Here is a 16,830-nt window from a genome sequence, read left to right as displayed (position 1 = left end):
CATTGTCTCCACTTCATCTGGATCTCTACTGCTGTGTGTGGAAGAGCTGCCTGAGACACACCTGCAGTGAAAGTCCAACGCTAGTCGTTTGATCACAAGTTATTTTGGTGTACATTCTCTGCTCTCTTTTCTTCATCCTCCATCAGTCTTTACGGTTGTTGAATGTGGCGATGGAGCCCGTCCTAGCTGTTACCATCTACCTAGCTAACATAGTCTAACCTGATGTTCAGCTGTGAAGGTTTATAAATGTGCAGTTACTGGTGCTGGACATACTTTATATTCCACAAATTATTATGTAAATTGTTATTATTATTCTGCCATGTGCCGCCTGTTGAAGAGAGATAGTTCTGGATTAAAAATTTCATATTAATGCATATGAGTCATATGATTAGAACTGAGACTAGAAAGGACACACTACCCCGCATACACTTGCCAATCCTACTAGTAGCCAATAACATAACATAACAAGCCACTTGAAAAATTCTAAAGCAGTATTTAAAAAATTCTAATGATTTATAAAATTATGAATGCTGTATCTGTATCCCACCCACCACTAATGTCTAGTGCAGCCATTCCCAAAGTCAATAGTGCTGCAATCCACTTCCCAAGGTGCCCACCCAGTCTTTCTTTTGCCCAAAATGCAAAAGAAAGTGATGCATTTCCTTAAAAGTTGGATTCAAATAACATAAACAGCACAGGCTATTGGCTCTAAATTGCTAATTCTACCCAGTCATATGCAAAGTGTTAAGGCCAATGTGTGACCAACCTGCCACTGGGACACAAACTTCAATACAAGAGCAACATAATATCCCAAACTAACCAACTCCTATTACCAGTATTAATTCACTGTTTATATAAATACTGTAAATTGGTAGTTGTACATACTTGTGAGCAAACAGTTATTATTGCAGCCCACCTGCAGTACCTTCACACCCCACTAGGGGGTCCTGGCCAACACTTTGGGAGACACTGGTCTAGTGTTTGTAATTTTGCTTTAATAATACCTTTTCTTACTCTTTATTCTATCAGTGAGCCTCATGCCTCAGATTCCTGGTAAACTTGACTTCAGCAGTGTTTTGGCTCATTGTCCTGTTGCTGCTGCAGAATGATGTATTTGTCATGCTGGTTATCAGAATCAGAATCAGAATACTTTATTGATCCCTAGGGGAAATTATTTTTATTTATTTTATTTATTTTTATTTGATTACCTGTTGCCTTGTATTGTGAAGAAAATGGCAAAAGTGACTTTTGTAAATATTCCCCCACATGATTGCAACGTATAACACTTCCAATATCCGTACTCCTTTTCTGCATCTCTTAAAAATGGAAAAGCTTTCATTCTTGTCACATATCAAACCATCACACCTAAGCCTTTGGACTAATCTCATTTCGATTCCTTCTTCTTCTTGGCCCAGTTATCTTCCTTCTATACGTCTCCATGAGCAGTCGTTTTGGTGCACCAATTCAACTGTGAATACCTGATTCACACATTCTCCTTTGAACAGTTGAAAAGTGGTGATGTGAGCTCTAATCCAAGGTGTTGTTGTTGTTTCTGAGGCTGTAATTCTAATGAACTTCTCCTCTGCAGGAGAGAAAACTCTTGGCCTTTCTTTTCTGGGCTGTACTCAAAAAAGCTTGTTTCATTACAGCCAGGAGTATCACAATATTACAACTTTTAAAAATATTACAATATTTAAAAATGAGTTATTCTGATATTATAGAGCGCAATACAAATATATATTAATATTGTCATTAACACACTGGCTGTGGATTTCTCATATATCTATTACAATATAAATGGAATGTGTTGTTCATAAATAAAGAATCTTAATCTTTTTTGCTTTTTAGAAAAACTTAATGATTTGTTCTGGTAAAATGAAATATCGACATACATTTGAAGATAAGCTAGTGTTGTAAATAGCTGTGTAATTGTGCCTAATACGTGTATATGTCCAGTTTAAATGAAATGTTAGCAGTGGTCCAGTGCTACCTTAGTTCACCCTCCCTCATCTCCCACAGCTCAAGTTCATTAGTGCGGTAACTTCCTGGTCGGGGAAGGCTCCAATAATTCAGTATTCTGCTTCACTCGGACAGGCATGGAAACTCAATAAGGAAGTGGGAAGGGAAAAAAAGATGTACTTGACTTCCTGATAATATATTAATGTCATCATCCAGCTCCAAGTCCCATACTTTTAGATGATGATTCAGCTGTATGCTGCAGTGTGTGTGAATACTGTAGAGCTCATTATCCACAACTTACAGCAGAAGATGAGAAGCGTCTGCTGTCCTCACTGTGCTGAGACCTAATCTCTACCCCATGTCATTAAATAATGCTCAATTTCATGTGATTTCACTGTAACTGCTTAGACATATATTGAGTCTCCTCTTACACAGTAATTCTATGTCACAGGTTGTAAGTCGGAACATCTTTTCTAAATGTGTCATGTAATGGGCTACAGAAGTATCTGTCTGCAAGAGTTATGGCACGTAACATAATCACTACTTATATTCAGATTTAAGGTCATGTAAAGTCAACATTTTTCTTTATGTCAGGGAAACTAAATCTTTGGTTGCCATCAGTAAGTATGCTGCTTTAAGCACACAGGAGGCCTAAAATATGGGCGGGTTCACTGTTGTACTCTACATGAGAACTCACTTTATACAACATGCCTCATTCACACACCAGCCAGGGATCGAACCAGAGACACATTTACTTTGTATTTAATGAAGAAAGTCAAGATGTACAGCAGATTCCTGCAGTGCAAGTTTGAAATGTTGTCCTACATTTTTTCTACTTACAGTGTCACTGACCATTTTTTTATATTTATATTTGTTGTTGGTTTTTTTATATTTTATTTGAATAAAGTCAGGATTTGGTATGACCACCTTTATTCTTCAACAAAACTGTAAAGTCAAGTTTTCTTGTAAAAAGCTTTCTTGCCTGTCAAATTTCAAATTTATCACTGGCATTGTTTGCATTCAGCTGAATAGATGGGAACAAATTCAGCTAAAGAAATAGCAAGAAAGTGCCTAAGGATACCAATTAAAATTAGTGTAAAAAAAACTGGTGTAAAAAATGTAGACACACCTCTGGTTCATTCCTTTATTATGATTGAATAATTTGCAGGTCAGTGTTGGCTTAAGAACCAAACAAAACAGCACTCCTCTGAAAACTTTTAGCCTGGAGACGTGTTGCTCAAGACCACTTTAAAAAATTACAAAAAGGACTTTTGCAGAGTAGTAGAAGTAATATCAGATACATTACTGTTTAACTCTTTGAGTCTGTCTCATAAACTGTCATGGTTTTGTGCTGTGGCAGGCAGGATGAAGGACCCAAATGCAGGACTCGTACACAGAAAGGTAAACTCAAAGCAGCAGCTTTATTTGCTGGGAAAAACTCCAACTCTGAATACAAGAAAACAAAACTAGAAACTGGAAACATGAAACTCAAACTAGAAAACTAACAGAGAACTAGGAATTTGTCAGGAGCACAGAGGACACATACTGACAGGGTATATGATGGTTAATGACGCAACAACGGACAGAGGAAAACACAGGGCTTAAATACACAAGGGAGTAACGAGGGAATGGGAAACAGCAGCGAAACACAGCCTGGACTAATCTAAACTAACGAGACTGGGAGGAAGCAAAACTGAATACATAGGAAAAGGAACTATCAAAATAAAACAGGAAGACACACAGACCGAAACCCAGACTCAAGACATGCAAGCTTAACACAGGGACACGGGAACGGCACCGAGTAGACATGGGAACAGAGACTAAACACAGACTAAGATAAACACTGAGGGAGGGAGAACTAAGATCACTGAGAACTTAAGAAATAAAGATAACCAAAACCATGAATAACAATAATCAAAGAATAGTAATTCAGAACCTGAAACACAAATACTGTGACATAAACTGTTGTTGGTCCCATTAAATCATACGTATAGCATCTGTCACCACCACTTTTACATTCTTTCCCCGCTAAGAGTTGCTGTGGAGATGTAATCGAGTCATCTTCTCTATCAACAAAACAAATAAAAGAACAATAGAAAAACTTTAGCTGTTATAGACTGTGAAACTCAAGAGTGTCTGAATCACAGCACACATACACTACACAATAGACAGACTGGCTGACAGCTTTAAATCAGCCCCAAAATGGAACATGTTTGCTCTTAGAATGATTCATATTTCTTTGCAGATATCAAGACTTTAGTTAGATTGCCTGGATAATAATGGCTCAAACATTAAACTTTAACTAAGAACCTTCATGGACATTTAAAGTATTATTAAACATAAGCAGAGTATAAGTAATTTCCACTTTATGTTGACCTGTGCTTAGTTTCTCTTGTGGTTTCTGAAAGTAAAAGAAAAAGAAAGCAAGGTTCAAGGTGGCAGCTAACATGTTTCAAACTTAATGGTTTGTATTTCCTTCCACTTTACAAATATTAAGAAAATGCTAGGTTATGTAGATATCTGCAGTGAAGTGTGAATCATGCATCAAAAGTAGTAATAAGAAGACTTAAATATAGCCCATTTTTCAACAACACTGAGAGACAGTTGGGTAACATCATGAATCAACATGGGAGCTACAAAAGTGCACCCACTGTGTTCATCTGTTTTTCTTTCTTTCTTTTTTAAAACTCTGTTGTAGTCTCTGATATTTGTAGCTGTTTGTTTCTGTAAACATAAGAGCTGTTTGTCTGTCAAACCAATTTTATGTCTGAACTACCAAACTACATGATAAAACCAGGTAAAGAGGTGGAGCTTAGGCGAAAGAAGAACCAATCAGTGTGACAGAACATTGAGAATTAGCAGAAGGTCGTGATCTCAGTTAGTGTTTTTCATTCCCACGTTCACCAAATTGCTTGCTTGTGCTCATGTTTAATTTTGGGGGTTTTCTCTGTATTATTGGAGGGACTTAACCTCACAATATAAAGGTTGAGGTGACAGTTACTCCAATTTGGTGCTATATAAGTAAAACTGAACTGAACTGAAATGTCTTTTATGAGTTGGAAGGATTAAACACAAGAGCAGATACAGGATACCTGCCATAAAAAATATAAAAGTACCAAGCACAGCTCACCATGCAACATAACATCAAAAACAGTATGTGTATTATAATGAAGCTTCTGGGCTGGACTGAGGGCTTTAGCGGGATGCTGGTCAGGGGGTCGCTTTGAAAACTGCAACCTCAAAAGACTCACCTCGCTTCCAGCTCTTTACCAGTGTGAGGTTATGTTCCCTTCTCATTTATGTGCAGCACTATTTATCTGTTTCTTATTTGTCTTAACCTATTGATCATGCATGCCTTTAAACACACACACACATATATATACACACTCCCAGCACAACAACAGCACATTAGATGTGAAATACACCTCCATAATTTATCTCGCAATTTTAGCCTTGTGTACCTTCATTGTAAATGTTTGATGTCACAAGCTGTTCTGCAGTCTGTCTTTTGTTTGGTTACAATATACAAATAAAAGAAAAGAAATTCCTTCAGCTACTCTACCAGCAACAGTGGTGTTCAGGTTAAATGTTTTTAGTGGCTATGAGCCCAGACGTCTAAAGAGAGACAGGTTTATAAATTAAAAATGATTTTCTTTGCTTTTTGAGGTTTTTTTGTTTTGGTTTGGTTTTTTTTACTTTTTTACAGACCCATTATTCTTTGCAATTTGGCAAAACGTTCCATATAAAATAGCACCTCTCCATAAAAACCTGAGCTAACTGATATCAGATGGAACTGACTGATTCTGACTGACTTTGGTTGCGATTGGCAACAAAGAAATAAGAATTGCTTTCCTCAAGCGGCCTTAACGGCTGCTTTAACGAAGTAACTAAGACTTCTTTTGTGCCATTTACAACAAAGAGAAACTGACTGATTGCACCTCTGCAGGGGTAAATGATCCTAACATCGCTGGGCAAATAAATAAATTAACAAATAAAAATGAGTTGTCTGAAGCAAATGCAAACATTTTTCTCGATAGTAGTCCAACATAAATCTATCCCTATACCCTATTACCACCTAAATAGATGCTGAAGACACGTCTCACTTCAAATCATTCTTCCCTGTGCCTCGGTGTCGTGACAGGCAGTTCAAATTGATATGCTTTGCCTGCTTTGTGGTTTTGCCCTCTCAAAGACTTAAAGCAGCAATAACCTGTTTCAGCCGCTGACTAATTGGCTGCTTGGCAAACAGGCTGCTGGATAAGTTTTGTCTTTCCTTGCTGTCCCACAGAGAGCAGTGTCCTACAGAGCCCCGTCTTTACCAAGCAGCCTGGCAGCATCGTGTATCCTGTGGAGAATGTGGAGAAAAACCGAGAGGTGGTGTTCAGCTGCGAGGCCAAGGGAAGCCCACCTCCCATGTACCGGTGAGTGCGTGACTGCAGTCCTTTATCTCTCTCTTCCTCCTCTCCCTGTTGATGCTGCATGCTTTTATACAGGTGACAGTCTCAACATCTTTCAAATTTTTGATATCATGTCGCTGGCAAATGTCTCCATTTTGTCTTCAGCAGTCCCCCGTCGCATTTTGGCAGCTGAAAATGCCACTGAGAGAGGACTGTGGCAAAACTCGAATGTCCATAAATCCTGCAGCACACTTGCATTTCTGTACAGAACAGTCACCTGATTCTTCGCGCTAAAAGGCAGATTGCTTTTTGTTAACACCTGTTATCGCCATGTCTGTTCCCCCTTTTCGTAGAACCGTTATTTAGTCTGTGGACATTTGATCTTTTGCCTGATAATAATATATTTTTACAGAAAGTGCAATATATCCTTGTTCTTACTGCTTCGAATCAAAGCTGTTTGTTTCTGGGGTACAAAGACATGATGTTCAAGGTAGGAACCCATAAATAAAAAGAGAAAAAGGTATAATCTCATAAAATGTAGTCAATTTGGCGGTGATAATGACGCCTTTTTAAAGTACAAATCAAATATTACACATGAAAAATTCCAAAGACTCGACTGATGAGTAAATCATTGCATGAGACTTATAAGCAATACAACATATAAGCTCTATAAGACATATAATTATTTATTACTGGAGGTGATGGAAAATTCTCATCGGTTTATTTCTTTTGTGTATGCGGTTTCAGTTGAGTGCTCTACTAAGGCCACTAGCACAAGTCAATGAGCAGCTCATATTCATGGAGATGTGATATTAAGGACACTCAAACTGGTTTCTGATCAGTGTTGCACGTTTCTTAGTGTGATGAACATGAGCATTGTAGTACCGTCATCTCACACACACACTGCTGCTGAAAATATTCAGAAGGCAGAATTTGAAGTTGCCCCCAACAAACAGAGCATTAGCCCTAGGAGTTATTCTGATATTATAGAGCGCAATACAAATATATATTAATATTGTCATTAACACACTGGCTGTGGATTTCTCATATATCTATTACAATATAAATAGAATATGTTATTCATAAATAAAGAATCTTAATCTTTTTTGCTTTTTAGAAAAACTTAATGATTTGTTCTGGTAAAATGTATATTTTTACTTTTTTATATCAATTTGACGTAACATGAGTGAAAAACTATTTAATCAGTGTAATTCTTTATAGTATGGTATGCTTGCAATGCAATAACAAAATTATGGATTTGGAGTTTTGCTGCTTTCTCGTGTGTTTCAGGCTCATAGTGACAGCTCTGACAGTTTAATCCTCACACATACATGTCGTCTGTGAACCAGAAAGCAGCAAGTTTCTAATCAGCAAAGCCCGAAGTTGTTCCACTAACAGTGAATTAGATTTGGCCATCATGGATTCAGAACATGTTTAGAATGTGCCTTACATGTTGAGCATATTCCTGATAGATAAAAGCGGTGTGCATACCTTGTACAGGTGTACAGATGTGGAACTCCAGCTGCTGTCCACTGTGAATGTAACCACTCTTAGGATTACTCTCCTGATGCATCAATAACAGAGTCTTGGTTCTGTTATTTCTACTTGTTCATCCATGAAAAATCAAGTCTGAGCTGATCAGGATCATAGGCATGTATTACATAAATTCTGTTTTACAGTGGATTTTTTCCTTCAACCCCCTGCTGGAAACGTGTGTTGCCAATCTGTAGTCTGTGAATGCATGCTAATCTCCGCTTGCTCTCCTCTCAGACGTCTTCTCTCTGCTGCAGAGTTCAAAGATACCCCTGTTTTCATGTCTCTCTATATTTCCTCCTCACCTCCACCATTAGTCTATTGAAAGGTTGTTGCGTTGTAAGTAAAAGTTGAACTCTATTGTATTTGCTGACTGAAATTACTGTAGAGCAATTTGGAGGCAGTGGTACATTTAATACTTGGGACTTAGCCAGCTTAGAGAATGACCTAATCAGCTGTTTCCTGTCAAGGTCGCTGTGTGGTCCTGTCAGAGCTGCCGCTGCCTCTCAGAGACGTGTTGCAACACACACACAGACAGGAACTAAATCATACTCAAAGTTCATTAATTGCGTGTCACACAGCTGTAAACTGTGACAGCTCGTGCCGCAGTGTTTACATGGAGCAGAGACATGTGCACAGTGTTGTCTGCGCCAACTCCAGAAGAAGAGGAGAGGAAGATCGTAGCTAATAAATCGAATTTCAGGCATTCAAGCGTGTGGTTAAACATGCCGATAATAATAATACAGCAACATGGCATTAATAATTAGACACTTCTATAAAATAGACTTTCTTCCTTGTAAGAGTTAGATGAGAAAATTGACACGTCAGTCTGTACTCTGGGTTCCAAAAGTGATATGTAAAGCATGAAAAAATAACTGCAACTCCAGCTGACTGAGAGGAAATTTGAAAGCTGTTATACAACATAATCAACAAAAAGACCTACATCTTTATTAGTGATCCAGAAACTTAACACGGCAAATAAATACAGCAGCTCCTTATCTTGGTGCACACCGAAAACACAGCTAACCTGCTCTGTCTGACTCGAATGAAATACACCCATCATCAGCTGAGTCTATTGCACTAACTGCCCCTACTAGTGCTGACAGACTGGTGCTTTTGCATGTACCATATTCCATATGCAAGGTGACTCTGACCATAAAAATAAATAAAAACCACCATACTTGATTTAGCTAATCTCCCTTCAAGGTTGTAACCTTGAGCACAGCTGGACCCCTTTTCAATCACTCCACTTAGGTCCAGCTCTCCCGTGATTTAAAAATGGACCTGATCTTGTGCAGAGAGCAGGCATTAACGTCTGTGCCAAACTGATCTGACTTAGATGTCAAGAATCATCACTGGCGATTACGGCTGGTTACAACCAGGAACATCGGTTTTAAGTGGAGGAACCCACACTGGCCAAGCCTGAAGCATTTTAAAAACATTAAGCGTGCATGAAATTGTGCAGAACGGCACAAAAAACTGACTTGACTAGATCAGCCACATATAAATCAGTTGTGGCATTTTTTGTGTTTTTGTTTTTCCTTTGAAGAACTTTCTGAATCTCGCTCCAAAAGAAAACACTGACTGGTTCAGTCTTTGCTAACAAGAGTAGAAATAGTCGATGCCTATGCAAAAGCGTTTGTAATGGAAATCCATCCTAGTCATGGTTAACTTCTTGGCCATCTCACAGCCACAGCAGTAATGATGCCCTAACATCAAATCACGAGTAGTTATGCCCTAATTATTACAATACTTGTTGTTTCCTTAAATATTATAACTGACAATTTTCACATCTGATGGAGTTTTTTATATTCTTTCTATATTCATATACTATGTTGCTAATCTGAACACTTCCCCCATCCCTTATCACCACAGTCGCATGCTAGTTTAAAGGCATGTCTCATGTCTTTCTGGATACTCATCTCCCTTTAGCTCACAGCAGTCACCCCTGTAATCAAGTCAGACAACCACTGACAAAGTTTCAAAGTCCGCTGACGTGTTGGCTTTTCTTGCTCGCGTCTGTGTGAGCTATGAATGAGCTACGAGTGTCATTAAGACGACGTTACTCCAGATTTTTGGCACTTTTATCAGGCCACATGAAGGTTTTAAGACTAAAGTGAGGGAAGAAGTGTCAGGGTAGCATTATACATCACAGGTTAAATAAAATAAAACTAGAAAATCAATCAGCTCTTTGTCTTCCTTTTATCGAACACATTGATTGACCTTAATATGACTGACTAGACTGACTGTGCGTCGATACAGTGCAGGCTATTTTTATAGTCTTACAATAAATCCCCCCTACCCAGACGTGAGTAGACGCCATATGCCTTGGTATACATGACACTACACCTCTCATTGGAGCCATTTATATGACACAGCTGCCATCCTCCTTCTCACTGCCTGCAGAGACTTCAAAACACTGCTAAGCTATCTAACTCACATCTTAAGTTTTGGTAGAATGGGAATGGCTTTTTTTTTCTAAATGTTATATTGGTATGGCCTAAATACTCAGAATACTTGTTATGGACTGAGGGGAAAAGACACTTGAGTATTCAGGTGCTATTCTTTAGAGCTTAAAAAGAGAAAAACTGGACTTCCTTAGATCTTTGAAGATTTTTTGCCACTCCTCCAGGAAGCTTCTTCAGTTCTAGAACAATTCAATTAAATTTTATTTATACAGCACCGAATCACAACAACAGTCGCCTCAAGGGGCTTTATATTGTAAGGTAGAGCCTACAATAATACATACAGAGAAAAACCCAACAATCATATGACCCCTTATGAGCAAGCACTTTCTCGACAGTGGGAAGGAAAAACTCCCTTTTAACAGGAAGAAACCTCCGGCAGAACCAGGCTCAGGGAGGCTCAGGTTGGGAACCGGCTGTTTTTCAAGCTCTCAAGACTACCGTGACCCAGATGACTAAGAACCCACACAGAACATCCAGGTGCTGTAGTTTCCACCTCTAATATTCAAACTTTGGCCTCAATGCCTGCAAGTAGATCACTGCTGGGCGCCCACTTAATTGCAGGCCACCAGATAAGTGAGGTTCTCAGTGTGAATACCAAAGTGGTGTTCAGCTACACACTCTCCTAGTCTTCTTGTAGTTTGACCTTTGCATAAACAGCCACAGGGGAATCAAATCTGGAGACTGTGTGGACCGTGTTACAGTTCACAGAACAAAACAGAGAGCACCGTCCGATAAAGAACAGCCTCACAACACCTTTTGAAAAAGCACATAATCTAGTCAGGAGGTATTTAAAGCTCTGGAGCTCTGAATCACACGCAGGCATGTTTACTACATTTTTTACTTTTTTAAACACCTGTAAATTATTTATAGTTTACGCCACACCTCACATGACGAGGAGATATTCTTTTCATTTCTAATCCAAGAGTGTGTATTTTAAAACTTTATAGTGTCCCATGGTGGTGTGATGTTTGCATGGCCGTAACACAAAGTAATCATTTTTAAGCACTTTTAAGCACCAGGCTTAAGAAAAAGAACAGACCGACTAACATTAACAGCCTCATAAGCCAGATGGTGTGGTATTATGCCACTGTGTACACGGCCTGTTGTTACATGATTGGATAAAGCATGTGCCTAACAAATGGAACTGCTGTTGTGGCCTGCTTGCCATCATAAATCACTGTAAATAGAATTATTAATTGAGTTTACATGTGTTTGATGTAATCTGTTGCTCTGCTTCCCGTGGAGGATACTCAGTGGCACCATGACGAGCTTCGTCTCTCCCGCCATGCTACCTTCTATCACGGCCCCTGCGCTGGCTTTATCTGGTGTTATACAGAAATATTTGAATATCTGCCACTTAACCGCTTTAAAGTTGTTATCTAATTGGCTTAAAGTGACAAGAGCTGTCACAGGCCGTATAATTTGTCACAAAAGAACAATGGCTGCTTTGGGCGGGCAATTATCCTTAACTACTACTATGTTTAACGACCAGACAACATGGCGCATTTAGGAATACACAATGTCTTCCTCTGACTGGGTAAATTCTTCCTTTTCAACAAGAGACATGATTACTCACTCAGATACATCAAAACATTTTCCAGGCTCAATTAACTATCCAGGCTAATGTTTTCGAAAGGCCCGGATAAAGCGGCGAATCGACGGCTGGCAGAGAAAATCTTTTGCAGCGTTTGGTTTTTCAAGCTGTCACCGATTAAGCCGTTTGACTGCGAATACAATGCCGAGCCTCTCCGAGCAATTACGACTGTGAAAAGGCTGCTTTCATATTTGATGGGATGCCTTTTCAGCCTCACAGGAAGCCGCTATCAGAGGGCGATATTGAGGTTTTCGCCGCGTCGCCTCACCCTGCCCATCCGTTCAGCTCCTGTTCCACTCGAAGGTGGGACTTAGCCGGGACATATTTATGTTGATTTTTGTTTGTTCCGCTTCAGCTGCAAATGAATCTCTGCTGTAGTCCTGTGAGACCACAGCCGCCCCTCCTCAGGCTCTTCTCTATTGTGTGTAGTAACAAGCCTCTTGAGAATGTGCACTTACTTATGAGTGAACTGGAGGAGTGCCATGAAAGGCCATTGTGCTACACATTTGGTCTATTAAAAGAATAAAAGTCTGCAGACGCTCTTTGTGAGTGCAGCAATGCCCCAGCCAACAACTATTCTGCTGTGGCTATGTGTGTGTGTGTGTGTGTGTGTGTGTGTGTGTGTGTGTGTGTGTGTGTGTGTGTGTGTGTGTGTGTGTGTGTGTGTGTGTGTGTGTGTGTGTGTGTGTGTGGGTAGGCGGCTAAGGAGCACAACCCGACACTGTTTCTCATGTAAACAGCTCCTACTTGTTTCATATGGAAGCTCTGTACCTACAGGTGTCTTTGTCCACGGGACCACATAAGTTGGATTTTTCCGCCACTGAAGGCAAACGAGTGTATTCTATAAGCCACATTATGCTACAAAAGACATAATACAGCAAGAAAATTCCACAACGCCACTATCAGTGCTTTCTTAGAAAGGTTATTATGCCTCAAAGGCTCCAAATTGGCATAACAAGGAAAGTTAAGACAGTACCCCCAAACAGCTTTGTGCAACTTCTGTCTCTTGTACAAAAGGGGCTTTAGCAAAGCCCCTTTTTTCACATCAAAGCTGCTTTCTTTTTTCAGCGGAAAACAATGCTCTGCTTTTCCAGCTGAATGGGAAATCATTCAGAGAAACTTTTTTTTAAAAATCAAAGCAGAAGAAATTTTAAAACTCATTCTCAAAGAAATAATCAGCTACAAAACCCCTCAAAGCCCAAATCAGATCTGGTTAGTCCATTATCCAATGCCATATTAAATCTTCTTTTCACACTTGTTTATCTGTGCTGTACCTTTTTACTGCTGGGATAGTTATACATCATCAATAACAAATGGCAATGTATGAGCTCTTTTCTCTGTCTTTTTTAGGTTTTGTTGCCTTGGTTGAAGTGAGTTATGGCTTGAAGCCATTTTTCTGAAATGACTGATTTTTCTCCCACCTGTGTTTCTTTAATAAGGTGCATCTGTTTGGAGAGATTGGAGAGTCTGTTGCCATTTTAAGTGAATTATACCCTTCGTTGGTCCCGCCCACCCACCCACTCATCCTAACACCAATGATAATCAAGTGGAAGGGTCTAGAATGCACGAGTGTGAAGGCGAGCTTGCAGGCATTCGTTTTAATTGTTGTACCATAATGATTAAGCAGGATTTTTATGCGGTCTGACTGGGGTCTGGCAAGATGGATGGCCTGAAATGCTATCTATTCTCGGGGAGTCAAGTCCTTGGCACCATAGTGGTTCACTGCTGCTTAGATTAACACTAAGCTGGAGGGCATGATTTCTGGGTCCTCTCCACCTTTCATTTCTCTCCTGTTGAAAAACAATCAAATGTACAAGTCACGTTCTGCTTCTTCTTCTTCTTGTGCTCTGGCGTACTTCCATTGCCCCAGTCTACACTGAACAGTGTTTAATTTGTTAAATTTACATGTTCATTTTTCTCTCTTTCTCTCTCTCTTTTTTAGTTGGAGACTGAACGGCACGGAAATAAATCCCAAAACTGGATCTCACTACAGCCTTTCTGGGGGCAACCTCAGAATTAGCCATCTGAACAAAGACCAAGATGCTGGAACGTATCAGTGCCTCGCCTCCAACTCTTTCGGGACCATCGTTAGCCGAGAGGCCAGTCTAACCTTCGCATGTGAGTTTATTTTTATTTTTTTTCTATTTTCTTTAGGCAAGCATTTGAGCCTTCTTGGCTTCCATTGGAGAAAAAAAAGTAAAAATAGAGGGAGAAAGAGAAAAACATGTCAGTCACAAACAAGGATAACATAGTGGGCTGCTCTTGATGACATGTTTAACATGGAGAAAGTTATCTCTGAGGTGCTATTTGCTCACTGTGTGTTGACTGGCGTTTACTCTATAAATGGCTGCACAGTAGGCAAACAGAAAGCGCTAAACTCACTGCAGTGGAGGAAAAAAATCAACCTTTTCCTCTGAGGTGTCTTGGAGTACAGGCACTGTGATGAAGTGGAAGGTTCAGGTCTTGGTTGTACGTTCTGCAGACTCAACTAAACTTCTTAGCCAAGTTTGAGCATTAACATTGGTTGTATGCTAATGGCTTATTAGCTAAGTGACCATTCAATCTCTTTTAACCCTCTGTACCCCAACAGCATTAGCATAAATGTGCTTATTTATTTGTAATATTGTCAGAGTTGTAAGCTAACATTATGGCAGCTAATGCTACACTTGAGTGTCCTAGAAGTCACATTTCCCCTCTGGTAAACAGTTCGATAAGCTTCATATGAGATTATTTACAAATTTCTTCCACGTCAAAGAAATTTCCAGTAAACTTATAGCTAACATGAGCTAACTAAAGGAAAACAGTGGCAAAAACAGCTTAGCGACAGAAATGTTCAGGATTTCCTCACTCACTCACTTCAGTATCGCTGTCATTGGTTAGATGTGAACTTCATCGAGTGATACTCAACTGTATCACAGGCCTGTCACAAAGTTTTATAGCCTCTTCGGAAATGCAGAGCGGCTGAAAGTAGCCATTAAGAAGCACCAAGGGTTAGTTGATGAAACTTTCCTTTCCGTTACTTCAGAGAACAAAAACACCACACCCACTCATGAAGAAATGCAAAGTCAGCACCATCACTTTTGCAGTTTAATGTTTTTTTAATGGCCCTATCATACTGATTTCCGACCAGGAGGACGACAGATTGTTTGATGGATCTTGATGAGTCTAACTGACAAGCCTCTGGACCTCATATTTCTAGCAGGACTGAGTCAATAAGTGCCTACTTTATGTGCCAGTTATTTGACAGGAGTAAATCATGACATTAAAGGCAAAAGAGTGATCACTAGCTCAGATTAGATTTTGAGGTTTGGTGTTTGGGGACAAGGCCACCAGTATGCCTCAGGCCATTTGTTTAGTTCCTTGGACCAGCAGGAAGTCAATCCGTGATGTGATTCTGCTGGCGAATTTCCACTATGATAGGATGACAGTTCCATCAATTGTCGGACTCTGACCTTACCAACCTGCAGTTGTTGTCACACAGTCAGCGTGTGCGTGTATGACCGAATGTCATCTATCTTCTTTATTACTCTTGGTATAGCTTAATTAACTCCACTGCATGATTGAATGGTAAAGGTTCAAGCGAATAATTTAAAGGGCAACTGGTATTACTTTAGAGTGTCATGCAATTCTTTATAGAAATTCAAGGGAAGTAAAGGATATGAGTGGGGTCCTCCTGCAGGGAGGTAGTCGGAGATATCCTGCTCAAGCAACATCGACTCCTAGTCAGATACACACAGTGCAGGTATAAGTTGTGTTTCAGCACCTAAAAGCAATATTTTCCCTCCAGTAAAGGTCATGACCTTTTGATGGTAATTAGTTTTACGCATAATTTGACTGTGATTTTGACACAAGACAGGGTCTGAACTGACTCGCTCCTCTAATAAGCCCAGTGCTAATTGCACCCGTCAGAGCCAAAATGATCGTAATCATTTGGAGCCATATAAATGCACATCTGCTACAATCAAAAAGGTCAAAAGTCAAGAGATTTAAAGTCTGCCCCATCTTCAGTGTGATCGTGCACTGTCATGAAAACGTGTCCTACTATAATCGATTTCCTGTGGAAAGAAGATGGAGCATAACTAGAGTGTATACCGCAGAAAGAGGATGAAACTGTCAAGGAAACTTCAGCGCTGGGGACATGAAGGTAAAGGGAAGAAGGAGTGATTTTGTTACTTACAGAAACAATAATAAAAACAATGTACTATAACACAAGTTTGTCCAATTTTTAAACCACATCTAAGAGCAATAAAATCCAGGAACATGAGGGAGGAACACCAAGACTGAAAGAAAACATGCATGTATCAAGGTACAGGTGAATTCAATCATGACAATAACAAGATTGAACAAAGAAAGGAAGTAAAAAAGAAAGAGAAAGCCACAAGAGGAACTAACCTTCAAAATAAAGCAGGAATGAAATGAAATAAAAGACTACACTGAAAGAAAGAACAAGATCTGACACAAAGCAGTGAGACACAGACCAGGGCAATGCAAGGCACAAAGAAAATGAAACAACTTTCAAAAACAGCATGAGAAAAAAATGAGGATTGGAACAGAAACTATGGATAATTGCAAACAGCTAGTCATCCTGTTCATAACTGGAGGAACTTTCATCACGTGCGGAACTGTAGAAGTAACTCAACAAAATATGTCATCTGAGGATTGGGTGATATGCTGCATTTTTCATTTTAACAAACCGCACAAAAAGACCACACAACTGATCCCACAAGCAAATGCTATCTTAAATGCTAGACCTTTTGTTTTTGCCACAGAGCATTCATTGTTTTGCACAGACTATTAAAAATACATCACTGAGTCACACAATTGCACATGGTGACACTTCTGTCATTACCACACACATACACGCTGTACAGTCGATACC

General features: G+C 39.6%; 1 protein-coding gene across 3 annotated transcripts in view; it reads left to right on the top strand.

The window, feature by feature from the left end:
* cntn4 (contactin 4) overlaps positions 1–16,830 on the top strand; it is a 195,909-nt gene that overhangs the window by 53,435 nt on the left and 125,644 nt on the right. For 2 of the 3 annotated variants that reach the window (XM_039612487.1, XM_031748523.2), the window contains exons 3-4: positions 6,248–6,380; positions 13,894–14,069. In XM_039612487.1, coding sequence (XP_039468421.1) covers positions 6,248–6,380; positions 13,894–14,069 — 309 coding nt within the window. Of the gene's footprint in view, positions 1–6,247; positions 6,381–13,702; positions 13,762–13,893; positions 14,070–16,830 lie in introns of those variants that run through there. The other variant, XM_039612488.1, reaches the window with a different exon arrangement.

This window comes from Oreochromis aureus, linkage group 5, assembly GCF_013358895.1.
Source record: "Oreochromis aureus strain Israel breed Guangdong linkage group 5, ZZ_aureus, whole genome shotgun sequence".
In the NCBI taxonomy this organism is placed as follows: domain Eukaryota; kingdom Metazoa; phylum Chordata; class Actinopteri; order Cichliformes; family Cichlidae; genus Oreochromis; species Oreochromis aureus.
Note: the sequence above shows the minus strand (reverse complement) of the source record. Positions and strands in the feature narration are given on the sequence as shown.